Source organism: Tripterygium wilfordii, chromosome 3 (assembly GCF_013401445.1).
Source record: "Tripterygium wilfordii isolate XIE 37 chromosome 3, ASM1340144v1, whole genome shotgun sequence".
In the NCBI taxonomy this organism is placed as follows: domain Eukaryota; kingdom Viridiplantae; phylum Streptophyta; class Magnoliopsida; order Celastrales; family Celastraceae; genus Tripterygium; species Tripterygium wilfordii.
In genome coordinates this window covers 4,063,082-4,086,256 of record NC_052234.1, presented here as the reverse complement: position 1 = coordinate 4,086,256, position 23,175 = coordinate 4,063,082, and the positions used below count along the sequence as shown (strand labels likewise).

The following is a 23,175-nucleotide window of genomic DNA, read 5'->3' as shown; positions in this document are numbered from 1 at the left end:
GTATTCCATATACTTAGACTGTCACTCATTAACTTACATCTGACTGACACTACCCCTAAGCTGCTTTTCCACTTAAATAGAATGGTGAAATAAATTTGGTCCAACCAAAAATAATGAATTTCCCATAATTTTCATGTGATTTCTGCATGCTTAGATTAATCGGAAGTCAACAAGAAAGAAAATCTATATCAGGTGTGCTTTGGTATAGTTTACTTGGGTATGGTAGAAGTAGAATGTAAATGAATTAGCAAAGCAATCCAAAGCTCAGTCCATTCATAGAACATGAGTGGTTGTCTATAGTAACAAACAGTGATTAACCATGTCCATAATTCATAGATATTCAAGTTACAAGACCTCATTTTAAATAACCTAAGGGAACCTTGAGAATTCGGTCAGGCTCCTGTAGGACTCCCATGTGATATCATACACAACAGCCAAGTAGTTCCCAGTAGCAGTTCCTTCTGTTGCACATAGAACAAGCTTGTAGTTCATCCCTGAGACTACCTGTTCTTCACCTTTTAGAATGCTTTTCAACTTCAGAGTTGTTTTTGCAGCCTTGTTGTGCTCGCTCAACGTCAACACTACAATATCCTTCACATGGGGATAGGTAAGGTTCCTTATTGGAGACCAACCACCACCAGCATTTTGGCCTTCCGATATTGCAGCCGCAAGGACAATGGCAAGAGTAAAGACCAAGAGATTCATTTGAGAATTCATTTGTTTTTCCTCTGTCGATGATTGAGGGTAATCTATGTAGAGATTAGAGACCTATACAAGAAAAATGGGAAATAATCAATTTCTCTCATTGTTGGAAACATTTAATACCTCACTCCCCCTACGATTCTTTCTTCCTATCTCAAATTTCAAATTTAGAAAGTAAAAGAAAATTTACCATGAGTTCAGAAGAACAACCATTAACCGGGGTAGGTAAAGAAGAAAATACCTGATATGAAATGAAAGTGAGGAAATCCTTAGCCCGAGCGATCAGAAGGGATCTGATTACAAAAGCGTGGTAATTGCCAGAAAGATATGAGCTGAGGAGCGACAGAGTAGTAGAAAGAAGTGTGATGATTTGTTTATGGTTCGATTGATCAGTTCTTATATGCTTAATTATATATGTCAATAAGGAAAGAATCAAATTCTAACCACCAAATACAGCTTTATAGTTTATAGTTTTTACATCTAAATAGGATATAAAGAAAGTGACATGAGAACCCCCGCAACAATTAATCACGTTAATTACTTCCACCAAATTTTACCACATTAGTTATTATGTAATAATTTACGTTGAATAATATTGGACCTGCCAGGTGAAGAGTTTTTGGTCATGCATCAATATGCATGTGCATGCATGATAAAAAAATTAAAAAAAAAAAAAAAAAAAACCCCAAAAAACAGCTCTGCAATTGAGCATTTGTTCCTTAATAAGAAAATGGAAATTTCTTTAGACTCTTGTATTGTCTGTTTGGGCTTATGGGGGGCCATTTAAAGACTACGACAAGCTATTTATTACCTTGCACAATCACAGGTCGTAGGCTCGTAGCCCTTCTAAGAACGTAAAGAAGTTACGAACAATTGGCAGTAAGAGCACTTTAGACAACTTAATTGTAAAAAGGTCATGGACATTTTTAAAATTGTAAAAAAATGCAATTTAAAGGTAATTTGGTCATCTGACTTAAGATATTTTTTAGTTTATACCTATAATACCCTCCTCTTTCTTCTTCTTCTTCTTCTCCCTCCAACTATCCAACTCTAGTGTGTCATCTCTTTCTCTCATTCTTCTCTATTAAAAGTTATCTACTTTCTCTCCTTCTTCTTCTTCTTCTTCTTCTTCTTCTTCTTCTTCTGGTTCTCGATCTGGTTCTTCGTTGTCTTCTTCTCCGTTTTTGGCTGAGTTTCTCCTCTCTTCATCTCCTTCTTCGTCGTTGCTCAATCTGGACTGCGTCGAGTTGCTCTGCTTCATTTTTGACAGATCTGGACTATGCTTCGTTGTTCAATTTGGGTTGTGCTTTGTTTTTTTGCAGATCTGGACTCTGGTTCGTTTTTTACAGAGATGTATCGCTATAGTATCACTATAGTATCACCAACACCAAAAAACCACTAAAATGATGAAACTAGTATGCATACTTCATCTTCCTAACTACTTTTCCTTTCTTGATTTTCTTTTCTTGGTTACCTCTCTTGTTCGTTTTGAAAAAACATTTACAAGTGCAGAGATGTATCACTATAGTATCACGAACACAAAAAATTCATTAAAATGATACAATTGAACCAATATGCATACTTCTTCTTCCTAATTACTTTTCCTTTCTTGGTTTTCTTTTCTTGGTTTGTACATCTCTTGCTCGTTTTGGAAAAACATTTACAGCTGCAGAGATGTATCACTATAGTATCACGAACATCAAAAATCCACTAAAATGACATAATTGAACCAGAAAGACATGTAATGCTATCAAATTTACATTCTAACATTTATATCATCATTTTATGAGCCAAAAATATAAATTGAACACTACATTGGATCTTCAATTTAAAAGTGACACTATTGTATCACAATTCGTGGAGAGAGAAAATCAAAATTGAGGTTATTTTGGTAAAAGATGATCTCCAGTGTACTTTTTTAAAAGGATGTTTTAGTGATTGCATTTTTTTACAATTAAGTATAATCTAGTGTACCGGCCTCCAAAAGTCCCAAGAAGTTATTAGATCATGGTTTTAGCACAAGTTTTTGGACCCATGATAGCTCATTACTGGTTTACCCGTTACAAGATTGGTGCTGGGCCATGGGCCTTGTAATGATAAGATCTATACTCCAAACTACACAAATAATTTGGGATTTCAATGCACTGCTTTTAGAGGCTGTTTGGTTGTTGAATAATTGTAATGATAATTGGAATCCAATTCCATTACAATGTTTGTTTGATTTTTTTTAACATCTTACAATGGTAATCAAATTACACATATATTTAGATAGACTAACAAAGGTGTAATTAGATTACGTATTGTATTCAAGTATTCCTATTACTTTAGAGTAGGACTATTTGCTGCCATATTCTCGCTAAAAAGCCAAATCTTATAATAACACTCTGTTTGTCCCTACACTTTTCAACCTCAAATCACCTTCTTCAACTCCACCTCCTTTTCAGCAGAGGGTTGCAAAATGCTCTCTTATCAAGATTGTGAGAAAATAGGTCAACCAAGATGCCATGATTGTTTGGGAGGTGATTGGGCGAGGAAGACAGAGGTGTTTTTTACAACAGTGGAAGTGGTGGGTAGGTGGGTTATTATGGGCTTCATATGGATCTTGCTATTGAAGTAGATTGTGGTGATGGTGGTGCTGCCATGGCTGACTAGTTGCAGATTTAGGGTTTGAGGTTGGGGTGCAGGTAGTATTTTTTTGAAAAAGCTGAAAATGGGGTGCGTACTATTGAATGTTATATTTTTAACTGGGGTGCATTAAAAATGGGGTGTACTTAATTATTTTTGGGATGCAAATAATGTTAATCATTACTTACTTTATCTAATAGATATCAAAAAGACAATTGTACCCTTGTCTCTCTCGATCTCCATGGCGATTCTACATTTTTGGTTCGCGATCCATGGTGATTGAAGTTTGTCTCCATCTCTAGTTCATGATCGACTGCCTCCATTCTAGGATTCCTCTCTGTTTCTTGATCGACTACCTCCGCCCTAGGATTCCACTTTGATGGCACCAGCTTCGCTACCTCTCCATCTCCACTAGTCGAATGTGGAGTACCCATGGGGTTTGCTCTGACAAATTGTTGGTTCAGGTTCAAGTTAATATGGACTTAATGTCAGCGGGTAGGGAGGCTAAGTTGTGTTTGTTTCAAAACAGGTGGGTCAAGTTGGGTAGCGAAACAGGTAAAACCTCGACCCGACTTCACCTCGTGGTTTGGAACTCAAGATCTCGGTGAGCACACTTCCCTACCAATCTCTGCAATTTCTTTCACTTTAGTTGGTTATTCTTGCATATGCTAAATTACGCCGTTGTTGGAGGAGGATAAGAGAATTAGGAGTCATTATGTGTTGTCATTTGCTAGTATAATCCTTTTTCATATTGATAATAATTGTCAAAGATTGAAGGGCAAATTCAGAAACCAATTCATAATGCATTACAATTTAGCTACATTGACCAAACACCAAATGTGTTTATCTTTCAGCATAGTAGTTTCTCTTTCTGTCCTCTGAACTCTCTCTACCGTAAATCACTCGCCCCTCACAATTCCAAACATCCAAGCCATCATAATACTCTTTTTTACTGGTTGTTCACCATCTCAAGCAAAGAAATAGGCATTAGGGTTCCTAATCGACATAGAGAAAGAAGTCTTTGAGGTTAGATTTGTACTTTTAATTTTTGTTGAATGTGAGTTGCTTGAAGCAAGGAATTGAAAATTTAGGTGAAATAGAATTAGAGTTTATTGAAAGACTTTTGTGTTCGGATGTTCATATTTGGAGAACTCTTGTTGAATTATGACTGGCCATACAGGTGAAACGAAATTGGTAATGATATTTGCCTAATTTTGTGGTTTCTTTGAGATGGGGATTGAGTAGAATTGATTATCAAATTTAGTTTGGTTGTATTTATTGGTTTCTGTGATAGTTTTGGGTTTGTCGATTGGTATTGAGAAGGGAAAGAGGAGCTGCAGCAATACATAACAAGGCCCATTCAGATGCCCAAAATATTCATTTGGAAGTCAAGTAGATTTTATGCTATTTTTGGTAGATTGAGCAATGGGTTTTTGGCTTTTTTTATTCTTAATAGTATAAAATACCTTCCTAGCATGCACGACAGGTGGATGACTTCGATAATTATTTGAAACTCAATGCAGTTAGTATTGTGAGAGAATGGACATTAGATAGATAACTTTGATGTGCTCGAGGATTTTAGGTACCCATCTTTGGTGTGGAGACAATAGATTGAGGGTCGTGGTTAGGCTACACTAGTGCGCTTTTTTGGAAAGTGCCACAAGAACTTGGTGTGCGAGTTTTTCGTAAATATTTCTAAAGCCAAGTTGGATGGTGCTAATAGCAGGATAGTGAAGAGAGTTAGAGGGAAGAAGGTTGTAGTGACTATGTAGTCCATTGGTCAATTCTTCGATTTACCCGAGTTTGAGGGTGAGGCGAAGTACTCATATGGAAGTGAAGCTTTTGATTCGAGAGTTGTTGTGGATGAGGTGTGCTTACTAAATGTGGATTGGATAGGTCGCTCAGTCAAAAAGGGCTTCCTAAAGTGGCACCACATGCCATTATATAAGTCTTCGTGTAGCAATCTTCTTCGACTGTGTGGAACTTTTGATGTGAGCGTAGAGAGAGCCAAATTGTTGTATGCCATACGTAGTGGGCTGATGGTTGACACGAGGAGCACTATTTTTCATCAGTTATTCAATACCTATCGACGAACTAGTGGGGCTCAAACGAGCTTACCTTTTGGAGTTTATATCACTCAGCTTGTTGGACATCCTAGATCTAGGCTAAATTTGGACATTCGAAGGCCGCTAGGGCCAATCAATTATGTTTCCATGGCCATGGCATGGGCAGCCTTAAATATACCTCTATCAGCGAATGAACATCAACTGACATATATTATACAGATCAGGGTCTTCCATCGGTAGAGCAACCCAAATATCAGTGGATTGTGGATATAATGCAAGGGCTTCACACAGGTATGGATGCCAGCCTGCATCATATGGAGCAAAGACAGGAGGAGATTATATCTCAGGTTGCCTACAGGCAGCTACATATGGATAATAGGTTACAGTAGATAGTTCAGCAGCAAGGAGAGATTTACATCCTCCCATTAGTCTTTGGTTTTTAGGTTTCCACAAGCTCCATCCACATCTTCTGCACCACCACCACCACTTGACCAGTAGACTCCTAAGTAGTTTTCTAAGGAGTTTAGGCATAGATTGTTTGGTTATTTGATGTGTTTTTTATATACGTGTTCTGTAAAATTCTATGACCCCTGTTTTACTTGTTATTTCTTGTCTAATTGACTATTTTGGATTGCATACACGGATTTCATTGTATACTCGAATATTTGGTTAGTTTTATCTATTTCAAATTGTGCTAATATCATAGTATGGTATGATTTCTACACTCTATCTCCTAGCAATTTATGCTTTTATTTCTTTGATAAAGAAATAGATAGTTTAACCCTATGAAATGGAAGGGTAGATGACTAAGGGATCCAACCTTTTCAATTTCGCATTCTTGTTTGAATTTACAAGTGTAATGTAGATTCTTTGATTTCTTTTGCGGATCAATGCATGTGATTGAATGGGATGAGTTTGATTGATCTTTCTTGGGTTGATTGAAATCTATTTTGAATCAAGTCTCTTAGTTTTGAAGCATTTGCATGAATGAGTCGTGTTACTTTTTCTTTAAAATCCTTATTACCCTACTCTTTTTTTAAGCCATTCGTTATTGACATATTTTGAGATTTGGGTGATTTTTTATGTTTCTCATGATTATTCTTTGAGCGTACTCTTTCGATAGCTTTGATACACTACAATTAATTACTAAGAAGTATGACTTTTAGATCTTTATCTCTTGCTTGTGAATATAAAATTGAACGACTGACTAGGGGAGTGTTTTTGAACCTAGCCTATTCTTTTCGTGAGCTACTACCTAGTTTTGAGCTTAAATGTCTAGTTTTCCTTGGAACATGTAAAAATCCTTGTGTGAGGCATTTAATTGAAATAACAATTAAGAGAAATATATGCAAAACTGAACTCATCGAAATGGAGCATTATTCTGTTCGAATAGCTATATATATCAACGGAAGAAAAAACTATTGCAGAAAAATACAAGAAAAAGAAAAAAAAAAGAATAGACGAGAAACACAAATTGCTTAGTCCCAGTGTGCTCAAAGTTGAGGAAGTGATATGTTTATGTGGGGGTGCGTGAAAAAGTGATAACAAAATGAGACAGAAGCTCAAGTTTTGAATTTAAATTTGTGACGTGTTACCTAGATCCAAAATTTTACCCACCTTGTCTCCTAACCACGTACAACCCATTTACCTAATGATGAGTTCAATTCGATGGTGAGCAAGTATGTTGATGAATGCTAAAGTCACTCGTGTAGGTGATTTTCTTTCCCCAAAGCTATGTACATCTTAAATTTTCTTTCATGAACTTTGTTTTTTATTCAATTGTGTGGGTCATTCACCTATCACAATGTTTTTAATGTTTATGTATGCAATATGGGGATGTGAATTTGCTAAGTATACTCGTTTGATTGCACTTACATTTTTTTTATAAAGTGTTCTTGATCATCTTTTGATGATTAGCTTCATCTGTTGCTTATTTGAACTCAAGAATCTTTAGTTGTGTTTTCAAAGTAAATGTGGATTCCTTGAAAAATTTTTGTGGGTATCACTCTAATAAAACCTCACGAGACTACAAATCATCCACTAGGGTGACCTAAGGATTTAAAGGCTTGTTAAATGCGCTAAATGCAATTGTGAGGCCTACAAAAGTGAGTTAGGTTTAACTTTATTTGTTTAGAATATGTTTGCATTGCTAGGGACTAGCAACGTCTAAGTTGGGGGGGTGTGATTGGACCTCTAAATTGAGGTTTCAATGTCTTTTGATTAGGGTATTCTAATATTTAGTTAATGCATTTGTGCGTGTTTTAGCATAATTTCACTCTTACATGCGGTTTCCTTTCGTTTTGCAAAAAAAGAGACAAAACAAGCAGTTTTGGAGTGAATTTTGTAGCTGACAAGTTAGGCAGCAGAATATCTATCCAGACACCTATTATTGACTATCCGAACAGGTTCCAATAAAGACCAGTTGTAGATCAGTCATGAAGTGTTACAAAACTGAGTTAGAAAAGCCTCATGTCCGGACACCCCAGATGTCCCGTCCGAACACAAAAGATATGTCAGAATTTCCAGATAGTGAAGCTCGTCTGGACAATGAGGAAGATTGCAGTAGACAGGTTTTAGAAGGTCTTCCAGACACCTTAAGAGTGTCGTTCGAATAGGGTGTCGTGAACACCAGACCCATGAATAGTGTTTTACAAAGAAATTTGGAAAATAAAACATGTAACCTTTTAGGGCTCATTTATGTAAGAGTAGATAGGACTTTTTAGAGTTAGGAGAGAGTTTACAACCCTAGTGCGATGGTTATAAACAGTTACTTTCGTGGTTAGCCCTGCATTTGTAAAACAGTTTTCTCTCAAGCTTTCATAGATTTTTCTGGTTTCTTCTCATTGATTCTTGTGAGAACTGATTTCAATCAATAAAATTATTATTTATCACAAAATCATGAGTAGTTAATTATTTTTTCTAGTCTCTAATCTCTGAATGGTAGGTGTAAAGTTTGATTGTTAAAGGTAAGGTTTGTCGTTCTAAATCTTTCGATTTTTTTTGGGATTGATTGATGGTTTCGGATTGGGTAGTTATAAGCGAGCATGTTAATGTTGTGATTAAGAGATTTGGAGTGTGAAACTAGTTTGACAACTAAGCCAAGTCGTTGTGAACATTAATTCATAATATTTGGTGTGTTGTATTCTAAACTTTCATCGATAATCTTACGATTCGATATCTTAGCATGTTTGTATGAAATTTTTCAGAACTCAATTATTAATTTCATTGATTGTATGATTGGTGATTATATGAGTCTTGATTGAGAATTGTTTGGTACTTATGGAATGAATGTGATAATGTTATGGTGCATTGATTTTTGAGTGTGCAACTAGGATGTTTGCTAGGCTAGGTCTTTTTATTGAAACGTAAGTGAGCAACTCTTAAGTTTTATTGTAAATTAATGAATCCGATGTCTTTCCATGTTTGTATTGAAGTCGTCAAAACCACTTTTCTAAAGGAACTTGTGTGATCGCGTGTTTGTTGCATTGAACATGAGAACTGTGTGTATATCGAGATGGATTAGGGACTACGTTGTTTTCGCTCATAGTTTTCTTAAATCCTTGTTTTGATACAATTTCGCATGTTATCGAGTCATCGGTTGGTTTTAAATTTCTATGCAAAATTCTATGTTAATTGTGATACGCTCTGCTAATAGGTTTTGCATCACATCCATCTGATTTAAAAAATTTTCTTTGTGGTTCGACTCCGAATATTCCGGATTTATTATTTGATGACCATTCTACACTTGGGTAGTTTGATCGTCACTTTTGGGTGCAGGTCATATATCACCTTCAAACCAGTTGATACACAAACATAAATTCGCAAGTTGATCAAACTAGCTAGCAATCATAATGACATTTCAAACACTTGACTTAATTATCAACTTGTCAGCTTTCCATTATTGTAGACAAGTGTTTAAATAAGTTGGTTATGTATCCATTTCTAAAGTATATGTTGGTCATCCATGTAAAATTGACCCAAGTCAACATATTCACAACGCCTCAGTTTATATTTTAAAGGCAATGATTCCACCATTCGCGGGCGAATATATAATATCATCACACTACCTATTTTTTTACAAAGTCATTTTTTTTATATTATTATTAGTAGTAGTAAAATAAGAAGGGACTCAAATTTTGCAGAAATTCAAGTCTTTAGGATTATATTTTTTATGTCATTTTTTGTTATTATTATTACTAAAATAAGAAGAGATTCAAATTTTGTCCTAATAAATATATTAACGTATGCCAATATAAACATGGCCAGTTTGTTTGTTTGTTCTCGTGTAGTCCGGGGATATGTAAATCAAATGAAGTGGAATTGGAAAGAGACTCCCTAAATGCTTTCAAGTGGGTTACTGAGCAATGCGAAACCCCCTGGAAACTTGCACAACTTCCAAACACCGTTGCTTTCGTTAAGTCACAGATTCGCAACCTAACAATACAGCACATTCGAAGGGATGGAAATTCTATAGCCAGAGGCGGATCTATAGGTGGGCTAAGGTGGGCTTGAGCCCGTGTGAAAAAAATAAAAGAAATTTAGCAAATATACTTAAGCCCATTAACTTAGTCTACCAAGACATTATGTCACTAAGGTGGGCTAGCCCAAAAGAGTTAGATTTGGTTCCCAATTCTGAATTCCTATTCACACCACACCTTCGTCATTGTCTCAACTAATCTCTTCAAGACTTGAGACGCCGACGCCGACGCCGACGAGAAGAATTTCTTCGTTTCTTCAACTCTGTCTCTAGGACCAGCCGTCCAACATCTATGATTCATTGATTCTCCAGGGCCAAGCTCCAGTCGTCCAGCTTCTGTGTTTCTCTAGAGTACAGGCTCCAAGTCTCCAACTGTCCAGATCTTCGATTTTGTCTCTAGAAGTAGGTATTGCCCTCATCTCGGCCCCTCACTGATTTGAGTGATTTCGAAATACTGGCATACTTTGCAACTCGTTTCGCCTGACTTGAAAGTTGAATATGATAATTAGGTCTTTATTTCACATAATCACAATAGTTGTTTCAAGATCATTCTCAATTTCTCTTCAAATGCAATCCTTGGGCAGTCTTTGGGTTTTTTTTTTTAATTCACAAAATCACAATGGTTGTTTACTTGTAACAAGCAATTCTTGGGCAGTCTTTGAGCTTTTTTTAATTCACAAAATCACAATGGTTGTTTACTTGTTTCTTGTTACTTTCTATTTTATTAGGATGGAAAATCAAGGACGGAAAAAAGGGAAGACTATTATCTCCTTCTTCAACAAGAAACGTGGAGAAGAAACATCAACAAGTGTTGATATTCCTATGACTATTACAGAATCTCAACCTCAAGCCAAGGTTTCAAGGATTGCATTTGATGAGAATGATCTTGAATGAGATCCTGGACTACGTATTCCAATATGGAGTCATCCAGTTTATAATAAAGATGAAGTTAGACGTGCTTATATCAAATGGGGACCAAATCAACCTGTCTTGGCCAACTATCCGAGGACTAAAAGCGGAGGTCAAAACCGATGATTTCAACAAAGTTGGTTCATAAAATTTCCATGGTTAGAGTACTCTATTTCAAAGGATGCAGCATTTTGCTTTCCGTGCTTCGTTTTTCAAGATAGCGAACCTCTACATCCTGCTTTTACCGTTAATGGTTTCAATAGTTGGAAGAGAGTGAACAATGGGGCCAAATGTGTATTCTTAGCACATATGGGAGGTCCTACTTCCCCACACAATAATGCAGTGAGAAATGTTGAGGCATTGAAGAATATATCTCGGCACATCGATAAAGTCATGAATGTTCAAAGTTTGGAAAATGTTAAGAAAAATCGGTTATGTCTTAAGACTACCATTGATAGTGTTCGGTGGCTTACTTTACAAGGATGCGCTTTGAGAGGTCATGATGAATCTTTAACATCAAAGAACCGTGGTAATCTAGTTGAGTTGATTAGTTTGTTGGGAAAGTTGAATGTTGAGATTGATGATGTTGTCTTAGAAAAGGCCCCAGGGAATGCAAAATATACGTCTCACTTGATCCAAAAGGATATTTTGCATATCCTATCCACAAAAGTGAGAAACAAAATTCGTGAGGAAGTTGGGAATGCAAGGTTTTGTATTGATGAAGCAAAGGATGTATCGAATAGAGAACAAATGGCGATTATTCTGAGATTTGTGGATATTCACGGATACTTACAAGAACGATTTTTTGAGATTGTGCATGTTGAAGATACTTGTGCTTTAACTCTAAAGAATCAAATGTCACAAGTTCTCACTCGACACAATTTGCACATCAAAGATTTACGAGGTCAGGGATATGATGGTGCCAGCAATATGCGTGGTGCATGGAACGGATTGCAAGCTTTATTTCGCAGTGATTGTGAGTATGCATACTATGTTCATTGTTTTGCTCATCGTCTACAACTTGCTTTAGTTGCAGCTGCCGAGAAAGAGATTTCAGTTTGGCTATTCTTTTCAAAATTGACTTGCATTGTCAATCTTGTTAGTGCTTCTCCTAAGCGGCATATCGAGTTACGATCTACCCAAGCTTCTGAGATTGAATGTGACATAGCTAGTGGTGAACGTGAGACCGGTAAAGGGGCTAATCAGATTGGTACTTTGCATAGAGCTGGTACCACTCGATGGAGCTCACATTTTGACTCCATTTGTAGTTTGATAGATATGTATGGTGCAACTATTATTGTGCTTCGATCTTTGGTTAAAGAAGGAGCTACAAATAAAATTTGTGGGGAAGCTGGTGGTTGTTTAATGTCAATGAAGTCCTTTGATTTTATATTCATATTGCATCTTATGCACAAGATTATGGGGATTTCGGATATGCTTTGTCGAACTTTGCAGCAAAAATCTTTGGATATTTTGAATGCAATGAATTTGGTCTCAACGACAAAAGAATTACTTCGAACACTGCGAGAAGAAGGTTTTGATCATCTCCTTGGGCATGTGAAATCAATTTGCTTGAAGTTTGATATTGATATACCTGATATGAGCACTCGGTACAAAGAAGCTACAGGATGTTATTGCCAACAGAATGATGATATCACAGTTCAACATCACTATTGCATTGACATCTTTAAAGCTACGGTTGATTATATATTGGATGAGTTACGTATTAGATTCAATGAAGAGTCAATGGAACTGCTTATGCTCAGCTCTGCTTTAGATCCTAGGGACAACTTCAAAGGTTTTGATCATGATCGCATTCTTTTACTTGCTGAGAAGTTTTATCCAGCTGACTTTAGCGGACAAGACATATATCTTTTGAAATGTCAGTTAGATCATTATTGACTTGATGTGGTTTGCCATGAGAAGTTTCAGAATATGTCAACAATTTCAGAATTGTGTCGTGGGTTAGTAGAAACAAACAAGGCAGGGTCTTATAATTTAATCGACAGGTTGATTCGTCTCATTTTGACTCTTCCTGTTTCCACGGCAACTACAGAACGTGCATTTTCAGCTATGAAATTCATCAAAAGTGATCTTCGTAACAAGATGGAAAATGAGTATTTGAACGATTCATTGGTTGTCTTCATCGAAAGAGAAATCGCAGAAACTATCAATACAGATTCGATAATAGATACCTTTGCTTCTTCAAATGATCGAAGAGTCCTATTTTCCTAGTAGGTGTCATTTTGCTAGTATTTGAGTTGGTAGTTAGTTATTATAGTGTATCCCTGCATATTTGTAATAGCATGCTCTTATTTTTACATCTTGAAAGGCATGTTAAATCTTATCATTTTGAGACTTTATTGAAGTTCTAAAAATTTTTCGAGGCGCTGCCCCAAACCCTGTCACTTTTAAATTCAGCCCAGAGTAAATCAAAATCCTGGTTCTGCCACTGTCTATAGCTGATTTGCTTGCTAAAGAAGAGATAAGAATGACCTTTGATTCCATACTCTGGCTCTAATCTATATCCTACTACTGCCACTTCTAGTATTTTAGTATTTAGTTGTTTTCTTCTTGTATTTTTGTCCTTGGTAAAGGTGATCCATATTGATGCCCTGTTGTTTTGTCTTGTTCTGTCGATATATTTGCTGCGTATAAAAAAAAAAAAAAAAAAGCAACTGAGTTTGTGCATTGGTGAAAATGATAAAAAGTTAAATTTTATATTAATTTCCTAATTTCCCATTGCTTCTCAAAGACATTGACAATTAGCCTATTCATTAATGTACAAGCGGCATCTCTCCATCTTCCTATCGATCGTGCTTTGCCATGGGAATGTTAACATATAAGCGTTGCAAAGACTCAACGTTATTGCAGTAGTTAACTCATAATTATGAAATAATTTTCATATATCACAGAGCTTTGAGAAATGACAGTTGACATGATATTTCAAGTTATTGTGTTTCCTCTTGACCAAGCAACTAGACATGTGCAACTTTGAATAGGTCTTGTTTTTTCTTTTCTTTTCAAAAAAAGAAAGTCTTGTTTTTGGACTGTAGAATATTTTAATTTCCCCAATCAAAGTAATTCATCCAAACAAAAGGACAAAAGAAAACGCGTGAGCGTGATAGTAGGTTGGAATTCAGAAATGGGGAATTGGATTCGCCGCGTCCTCATTTCATTTCCTCAAAAACCGCAGCTTTGCGTATTCTCTGACAATCCAATGGGTCAGCTTTAGCATAGACACTGAATGTCCTGAACCTCAAGTACATGTGAGACACAAGTATTTACTATTTATGTACCACGAATTTATCGATCATTTAAGGCCGAGCCTATTAAACTGTGTATTTGATGGGTTGCTCCTTTCAAATTAAAAAAAAAATAAAAAAATTGTGGCCTAGCTATTTTCTTGATTTCATCACTTATAATAGTATAATTTATAAAAATAATAACTAAATGGCTGTTAGATGTAATCAGCATCTTGGATAGTCAATCTACTGTAAATAGGGGGCATTTGATTCCTCTCATCGGAATGAATTATTTTTAGGGAGTTCCAAGGGTGGTTTAAAGATGAGGTCGGTGCCTGTGTATTCAACGTGAATATTTATATACCGCTATTAGAAGACTAGTGGGGGAAGGCGGAACTGTATAGTCGGGGGCATTTGGTTTTGCTATTTAGAAGGGAAAAATGAGGGTGGAATTAACATATTCCCTTATTTAGTTAATTTTGAGAGTGAAATTTCAAATTCATCCCACTCTCTATTATCCATCGTGGAGAATAGTCAAGCTCAATAAAATTGTGAGAATGACTATTCTCCACAAAGTATAATGAGTTTTATTGTGTAAAAAACTCATTTGTCCTTATTATAAAAAATTATTTTATTCTTTTTAAAAAAAATAATATGAAAATTGTACTATTAAAATTCTCACACTCATACTCACTAGTTATTTTATATCAAACATGACCATACTCACCATACACTCACCTCAGATAATTATGAATCAAATGCCACCACTTGATTTGCTCACCATATGAAAATTTTACATATCTTGCTTCAACACCACTTGATTTGCTCAGCATATGATCCATCATTTATCATTTTATGTATCTTGCTTCAACGCCTGAACATGGAACATGTTCTTAATTTTTTATGTAAAGTACTAGTAAAAATTAATATTGTTTCCAGGTTTAAAAATAAAATAATATCAACTACGTTCATCTTTGGTTGAAGTCATTTTTATAAACTAGTCATATATATTCCAATCATTTTTGAAAATAAATCTATACAGATAGTCTATTTGGTAAAGTTGATAAACTAGCTTATAAGATGGGGATAAACGCTCTACTAAACACCTTGGATAAGTTAGTTTATAAGCTCTCTTAAGTTTCAAAAAAATAAAAGTTTCCAATTAAAGCTTATTTTTTGGTCCTTTTTTTTTTCTTTTTTATTATTTTTTCGTTTCTTTTTTCTTAAAAGATAATATTATAAACTTTTTAAATTTAAATTTAAATTTTATTTGGATAAAAAATATTTTAACTCCATAAAATTAAGTTTAGTAAAAATATTTAGAATAAAAATAAAGAAATTTACTAAAAAATAAAAAATTATGAAATAACAAATAGTGATTTATTCGGGTGTATTTCCTATAATATCTTTTAAACTAAAATTACGTAGACATAGACTTTTTTCACGACTTAGCATCAGGTATAAATTTCACCAAATACCTAATAACTTATTTCACAACATATAAGCTTATTTATTTTTCACAGCTTATAAGCTAACTTATTTTGACATCAAATAAATTTTACCAAACGGAACCAAAGAAGGCTTTATTTGTGATAGAATTCATCGAACATTAAAGTTTTACATTGGTAAAAAATAAAACCATTGTAAGAGTTGAATGTTTGATGAATTATGCCACATTTTCTTTTTCAACATTTCAACTTTTTGTAGAAGTCAATATACTCAAAATAAATAAATAAAAATCAAAATGACCGCACATTGTATTTTTGTGTAAGTCAATGTACCCAAAATAAATAGGTAAATCGAAATATCCGCACATTGTCTTTTTGTTGACAAGGGTAGGGAGGAACTAACTACCTTTCTAAAAAGGTCATCGAATTGGATTCTTTTCTTAATTTAGTCTTCAAATTAATTCAATGACTTGAAATATCTCCACCTTTTTTTTTTCATTATTCACTCGTTCTAGAGCTTTCATTTTCTATTCAAAGAATTGAACAACCAACCAAACCAAAAAAAAAATGGAACACAAACAAACTAGGGCTTGTTTGGATTGGGTCCATCTTGATTGGCACCAACCGAACCAATAGATCAGTAAATTACACGAGCTAATTGAACCACAGATTAAGGTTTGTTTGGGATCGGGGCATGGCCATCCTGATAGGCTTGTCACCAACTGTTTTTTTTTTTTTTTTCTTTTTTTATCTACTACCAAACAAAGCCTTAAAAGCCCCTCAAGTCTATTGAGTATTGACCGAGAGAGAGCCCTTCCTATGAAATTGAGTACACGGTGACGGTGGTTCGCTGCTTCTTTAAGACCGACTTGGAGGAACATTACATAACCAATAGGGTATTTAGTGGGGGACCCGCATGATTAGATCAACGGTCCACTATGGCAACGGGTCTTGATTATTGAAAATGTTAAAGCATGAGCATTCTTCTGGTTTCGTTCCGAGTTCCCTTCCCTTCTTGTTCTCACTTTAAATTACAAGAAAAATCTTCAATCCATCACCTTCACTAATCACTATAAATACCCTACAAGCAACCCAGAGAAGCATAACTACTTGCACAACTCTTCATTCACTCGCATTCGTTCAGACATCGTCTCTCTTAAGTTTCTTTTCTCTGAGTTACTTGAATATCAATTAACCATGGTGCTCTCAAGGATTGTTTCAGAGTCTGATATCTCCGTCCACTCCACCTTCGCCTCTCGCTATGTCCGAGACTCACTACCCAGGTAATGTTTTCGCCAATTCAATTTGTTTTATTGTTGTTTTTTTTTTTTTTTTTTTTATTTTGTGGCGGTTCTTAATGATGTTCAAACATGTGATTTTGTTTGATGCAGGTTCAGGATGCCGGATAACTCGATACCGAAGGAGGCGGCGTACCAGATTATACACGATGAGCTGATGCTTGATGGGCAGCCAAGGCTGAACTTGGCTTCCTTTGTGACTACTTGGATGGAGCCTGAATGTGACAAGCTTATCATGGATTCCGTTAACAAAAACTATGTTGACATGGATGAGTACCCTGTCACCACAGAGCTTCAGGCAAGTCTCTTTAGACACTGACATGTTATTTATGTATAGAAATCTGTTATGTAAGGCTAACACACCAAGTTGTGTGATATGAATATGCAGAATAGATGTGTCAACATGATAGCACATCTCTTCAACGCTCCGCTGGGAGAATCCGAGGCTGCTGTTGGTGTGGGAACGGTGGGTTCGTCGGAGGCAATCATGCTTGCTGGTCTTGCATTCAAGAGAAAGTGGCAGAACAAGCGAAAGGCTGAAGGGAAGCCCTATGACAACCCAAACATTGTTACTGGAGCCAATGTTCAGGTACAACACCAGTTATCAATTCAACTGATATTCATCACAACCCACAGAATTTTATGTGATGTTTACATTCTGGGTATGTGCAAAAACAGGTTTGCTGGGAAAAATTTGCCAGGTACTTTGAAGTAGAACTGAAGGAAGTGAAGCTGAGAGAAGATTACTACGTAATGGACCCTGTGAAAGCTGTGGAAATGGTAGATGAAAACACTATTTGTGTTGCTGCTATCTTAGGATCAACCCTTAATGGAGAATTCGAAGATGTCAAGCTCTTGAACGACCTCTTGGTAGAAAAGAACAAGCAAACAGGGTATATAATCATTCACTCTGCCCACTAATGTTGAAAATCATCTCCAGGTCTAGAACTTTTAAGTGTGCTAATTGTGTCAATTCACATTTTGGCAGATGGGATACCCCAATTCATGTTGATGCAGCAAGTGGTGGATTCATTGCTCCATTCATCTACCCAGAGCTTGAATGGGATTTCAGACTTCCATTGGTGAAGAGCATCAATGTCAGTGGACACAAGTATGGCTTGGTTTATGCTGGAGTTGGTTGGGCTATTTGGAGGAGCAAAGAAGACTTGCCTGAAGAACTCATCTTCCACATTAACTACCTTGGAACTGATCAACCCACCTTCACCCTCAACTTCTCCAAAGGTAACACACATAATCAAATAACCTCCTCATAGATCTGCTTCCATCCTACCAAGTGTTCAATCTTTGATATGGTCCTTAATTTGCAGGTTCCAGTCAAATCATTGCCCAGTATTACCAGCTCATCCGCTTAGGTTTTGAGGTAAGACCTTGTTGGAAATCTTTATTGGGGCAAATCTTCAAACACCTTCGTTGCCAAAAAATAAATCCCAGGAAGTACAAATCTCATTGTGATTTCAAACCAACACTAATTAGCTTAACAAATATGTGAAACAGGGGTACCGGAATGTGATTGAGAACTGCCATGATAACATGATTGTGCTCAAGGAAGGATTGGAGAAGACAGGGCGATTCAACATTGTGTCAAAGGACAACGGTGTTCCACTGGTGGCATTCTCTCTCAAGGACAACAGCCGCCACGATGAATTTGAGGTAGCAGAGACACTGCGCCGATTCGGGTGGATCGTGCCTGCCTACACCATGCCAGCAGACGCTCAGCATGTGACGGTGCTGCGTGTTGTGATTAGAGAGGACTTCTCGCGCACCCTTGCTGAAAGGCTTGTGCTTGACATCACAAAGGTGCTCCATGAGCTTGACACACTCCCCGCAAGGATTAATGCCAAAATGAGTGCTGCTCATCAAGAGAATGGAAAGAATGGTACGGTCGTCAAGAAAACTAGCTTGGAGACTCAGAGGGAAATCACTACTTACTGGAAAAATTTTGTCTTGGCTAAGAAATCCAACAAGAATAAGATATGTTAAACAATGGGTCGGTCGGGAGTGTGTTTAATGTTCTTTATTTTTTTGAGATATTTTTTGGGGTCTTTTGTTTTTGTAATTTCTTGCATATGTTTATTCGGATGGTCGTGATACCACCTCTGTACTGAGGATTTAAAGTTTAATATGCAATGCAATAATTTCTTTCATCTCGCTTTTATTATTATTATTTTTTTCGAAATACGAGAATGGACACTAAAAAAGAAGACGCCCCCGGAGCACCAATGTCGGGCCGGGCAGAGCATCAAGGGGGAAAGGATGAGTAAACATGGGTTAGTCCATTAGAGAGTGGAGACGGATAAACAAAAATTTGATATCTTGCATATAGGAGAAGCTGAAGGATCCGGGGGAGGTCCGGTGTTAAAAAAACACAAAACACAAAAAAATATAAAAAAAATGTTATTTTATAATATTTTGCAGGGATGGCAAATTTGTAATTAAAATAGCTCTCTCACTCTTTCATCTCTCGTTTCTCTTCCGCTCTATCTCTCACTTTCGTTAAAAAAAATGATAGGCAACAAAAAATGATAGTCAACCATAGTTTGACCATTATTAATTAAAAACTCAATAATATTTATTGAATGAAATTTATGGATAATTAATCATTGTTATAAAGAAAATGAATTGGAGCAATTAGTGTGACCAAATCATTTTTTGGTTGAATGTAAAAATATTCCAAAGTGACCATGATGAGCATGGTGAACAAAGTGCAATAAGTGTGTGTGTGAGAATACCACATTGGAAAAATACAATTTGGCTATGATGTTTATAGGCTCAAGCTTTGTAGTAAGACTTTGGGACCAAGAACACCCAAGCTTTTTTAGCAGGGAGACGCTCCCCATTATGGGCTTTGATAAAAAACACACATGTGCCGCCGTCCGTTCGGCCGGCTCGGTTCGATTCGGTCGCGTGTGGTGGGCGGCAGTTCCTGGTCAAGAGGTGTGCCCAGAAAATCATCAACCACTCTCTGATTTTTCTGGGAGACCTGTAGCTTCATTTCATAGACATGAAAATTTTTCTTCTCTGTCGCCACGAAATTCTTCTGCTTCTCCCCTATTGTTACTCTGCCAAAATTCTATTCTATTATCTAGTCTGAGAGTGTTAGTTCTTACTTGGTTCGTTTTGAACCACCTGTTTTTGAGTGTCATTAACATGGTAGTGAAGGAGCGTTGTATCTTGAGAGGTGATTGCTCGGCATTGTTGGACACCACGTGGTAGGGGCAAATTCACTTTAAGGAGATTCGGTGCATACCGTACCTCTCTCTTCCTTGTTGTTTACTTGTTGTTCGACAACTACACAAATCAACTCATCCGGTTCTTCAATTGATCGGTATATTGTGGTAATATTTAATCTATTTGAGTCTAAAGGTGCATCAATTTGTATGTTTATTTCAATACAAAATATTTGTGTTATTTATGCTTGATTGGACTATTTGTATTAAATAAGTGTTTGCACTACAAATTGTTATTAAAATTCAAATATATGTTATAGTCTTAACTTGACATTTCAACTTTGTTTCATTATAACATTTATATATCCAACAACTTTCTCTTCTTCTCTTTTATTTATGCTAGGTTTGTATAATCAAATTCTAACTTATTCAACAAATTAATAGATTCTTTCCCTCTGAAATTCAACACAACCACTATCATCGTTGTCTATCTATATATTTAGAGTCAGCTGTGGTTATCGATCGTTGATGGAGTCTCCGGAGAGAGGGAGAATGGCCAGAAGAATTGTGTTGATTTTTCAATGAGTGTGGTTGTTTGATTGCTCAGAAAAATAAGGGTAGTCTAGGCCTGAATTGTTTCATGCGTGCTGGAAACTTTTCATCTTTTGTGAAATGACGGTGTGTTTGATGGGTGAAATTGAGAAACTTATTTGTAAATCTCTTTAATGACGTGAAGTGAAAATTAAAGAAGATGAAGAGATGATTTTCATTAATTGAAACAATTGATATTACAGAGCATATATAGAAAGGATTGATAACAGAGGTAACAGTTGGAAAACACTGACATAGGTACAGAGAGGACTGCACAAAGACTGTGCAAACTGACTAGAGAGCCGTTGAGACTTAATATAGGTTTGAACTAAACTAAAGATGGTTACAGAAATAGTTGAGCTGGTCTTGTTAAGTGTGGGCCTTAGATTGGGCCTTTGTAGACGGACTAGGCTTCTCCTCTTTACACCCCCTCAAGATGGAGAGGCTGGAAGTCACTCCAATCTTGGAGCTTAGATGTTCAAAACGATGGCGTAATAAAGACTTGGTTAGAAGGTCAGCCAGCTGATGTTCGGTGGAGATTTGTCGGACCGTGATGATACCTTGATGAACCAGAGAACGAACAAAGTGAATGTCAACCGCGATGTGCTTCATACGTGAGTGGAGAACTGGATTTTGGCTGAGATTAGTAGCTCCCTGATTGTCACAATAAAGTGTAGGTGGTTGAGGAAGTTTCCAGCGAAGGTCGGTGAGAAGATGCCGGAGCCAAGCAACCTCAGAGGCAGTGCTAGCAAGCGATCGATACTCGGCCTCCGTTGATGATCGAGTGATGGCACGCTGCTTTTGAGATCTCCAAGAGATGGGGTTATTGCCGAAAAAGATGATGTACGCTGAAGTAGAGCTACGATCATCGGGATTGCCGGCCCAGTCGGAGTCGGAGTAACCATGAAGTTGAAGATTTGAGTCAGAGTAAGCATTAAGTTGGAGATTGTGAGATTTGGTGAGAGTGATGCCATGAGTGATGGTGCCCTTCAGAAACCGTAAGAGTCTCTTGAGAAGAGACCAATGAACGTCTGTGGGTTTGCTCATGAATTGAGCAAGACGATTGACTGCGAAACATACATCGGGACGTGTGAGGCTAAGATATTGCAAAGAGCCAATAAGTTGACGGTAGATGGAAGGATCAGACAGAAGGGTTCCATCATCAGCACTGACTGAGAAGTGTGCAGGTAGAGGGGTGTGGACTGATTTAGCGCCCTCCATTCCAGCACGTTCAAGAATGTCACGAGTGTATTTTTGTTGAGAGAGAAATAAACCAGTTGGTGTCGGTAAGACTTCAACTCCAAGGAAGTATGAAAGATCGCCTAGATCCTTCAGTGAGAATTTGGCAGCCAGAGCTGTAGCAATTCTGTTAATTAGAGTAAGAGAAGAACCTGTAAGTATAAGGTCGTCAACATAAACAAGTATGTACATAATTTGATGAGACTCTTGTAAAATAAACAGAGAAGGATCAGCAAGTGAGTTGATAAACCCACGTTGCTGAAGGCATCCGCTTAAGGCTGTGTACCACGCTCAAGGAGCCTGCTTAAGTCCGTAGATAGATTTACGGAGTTTGCACAGATGATGGGGATGTGTGGGATCTTCGAACCCTTTTGGTTGTTTCATGTACACTTGTTCTTGAAGAATCCCATTTAGGAAAGCATTATTGATGTCTAAGTGTTTAATGGACCACTGGCAGGAGATAGCAATACTTAAGACAATTTTGATAGTTGCAGGACGAATCACAGGACTGAATGTATTGGTGTAGTCAATGCCGGGACGTTGAGCGAAGCCTTGTGCTACAAGGCGCGCTTTGTAACGGGCAACTGTGCCATTGGGATGGCGCTTGATGCGAAAGATCCACTTGGAACCAATCGGTTTGTGTTCAGCGGATGGAGGAACCAATTGCCAGGTTTGATGGTGAATTAAGGCATCAAACTCTTGTTGCATAGCTTTCTGCCAGTGAGGATTGGAGAGGGCTGCTGCAACGGTGTGAGGTTCGGGAGCTTCAGGTAAAGGGTGTAGGGTAGTCATATGAATATTCTTAGGTTTGAAAATGTTATTCATGGAGCGAGTAGTCATTTGGTGACTGCGATGTTCAGGAGGAGGAGATGGTGAAGTGGTAGTGGTGACAACTGGATGGGAGAATGGGAGAGAAGGATTAGAGTTGTCAGGAGTAGAGGAAGGTGCATCAGTAGGAAGCGAATTGATGGGAAGGGAAGATTGTGAGCTAGGGGCGGACATTGCTGGAGAGGAGGACGGTGATGGATTGGGGGGAGATATAACAATCAAAGAGGCGGGAATAGAGGAAGCTGCGATTGGTGGAACAGAAGGATTGGGAAAATGGACAAAGGAAGGGAAGTCATTTTCATGAAACACAACATGTCGCGAGATGTAAAGACGACAGGTAGTAGGATCAAAACACTTATAGGCACTTTGAGAAGTAGAATATCCAACAAAGAGGCAGGCTTTGGATCTAGGTTGTAGTTTGTTTGTTGTATAGGGCCGCAGCCAAGGATAGCATTTGCAACCAAAAGTGCGTAATTTAAGGTAGTTAGGCTTTTGATGAAATAAAAGCTCAAATGGAGTGGTGGGAGTGGTGGAAGTCAGAGGCATGCGATTGATAAGA

At 37.1% G+C, this 23,175-nt stretch overlaps 2 protein-coding genes across 2 annotated transcripts; both read left to right on the top strand.

Annotated features, from left to right (window-relative positions):
* Nucleotides 1–10,813: 10,813 nt before the first annotated feature.
* LOC119995541 (zinc finger MYM-type protein 1-like) lies at nucleotides 10,814–12,681 on the top strand. Its single transcript, XM_038842055.1, has 2 exons — nucleotides 10,814–10,919; nucleotides 10,997–12,681. Exons 1-2 carry the CDS (start codon nucleotides 10,814–10,816, stop codon nucleotides 12,679–12,681), a joined length of 1,791 nt encoding a protein of 596 aa, XP_038697983.1.
* Nucleotides 12,682–16,550: 3,869 nt separating this feature from the next.
* On the top strand, nucleotides 16,551–18,938 carry LOC119985519 (glutamate decarboxylase 4). Its single transcript, XM_038829809.1, has 7 exons — nucleotides 16,551–16,755; nucleotides 16,864–17,068; nucleotides 17,159–17,359; nucleotides 17,449–17,663; nucleotides 17,759–18,012; nucleotides 18,099–18,151; nucleotides 18,286–18,938. Exons 1-7 carry the CDS (start codon nucleotides 16,670–16,672, stop codon nucleotides 18,769–18,771), a joined length of 1,500 nt encoding a protein of 499 aa, XP_038685737.1. The 5' UTR covers nucleotides 16,551–16,669; the 3' UTR covers nucleotides 18,772–18,938.
* Nucleotides 18,939–23,175: the final 4,237 nt, after the last annotated feature.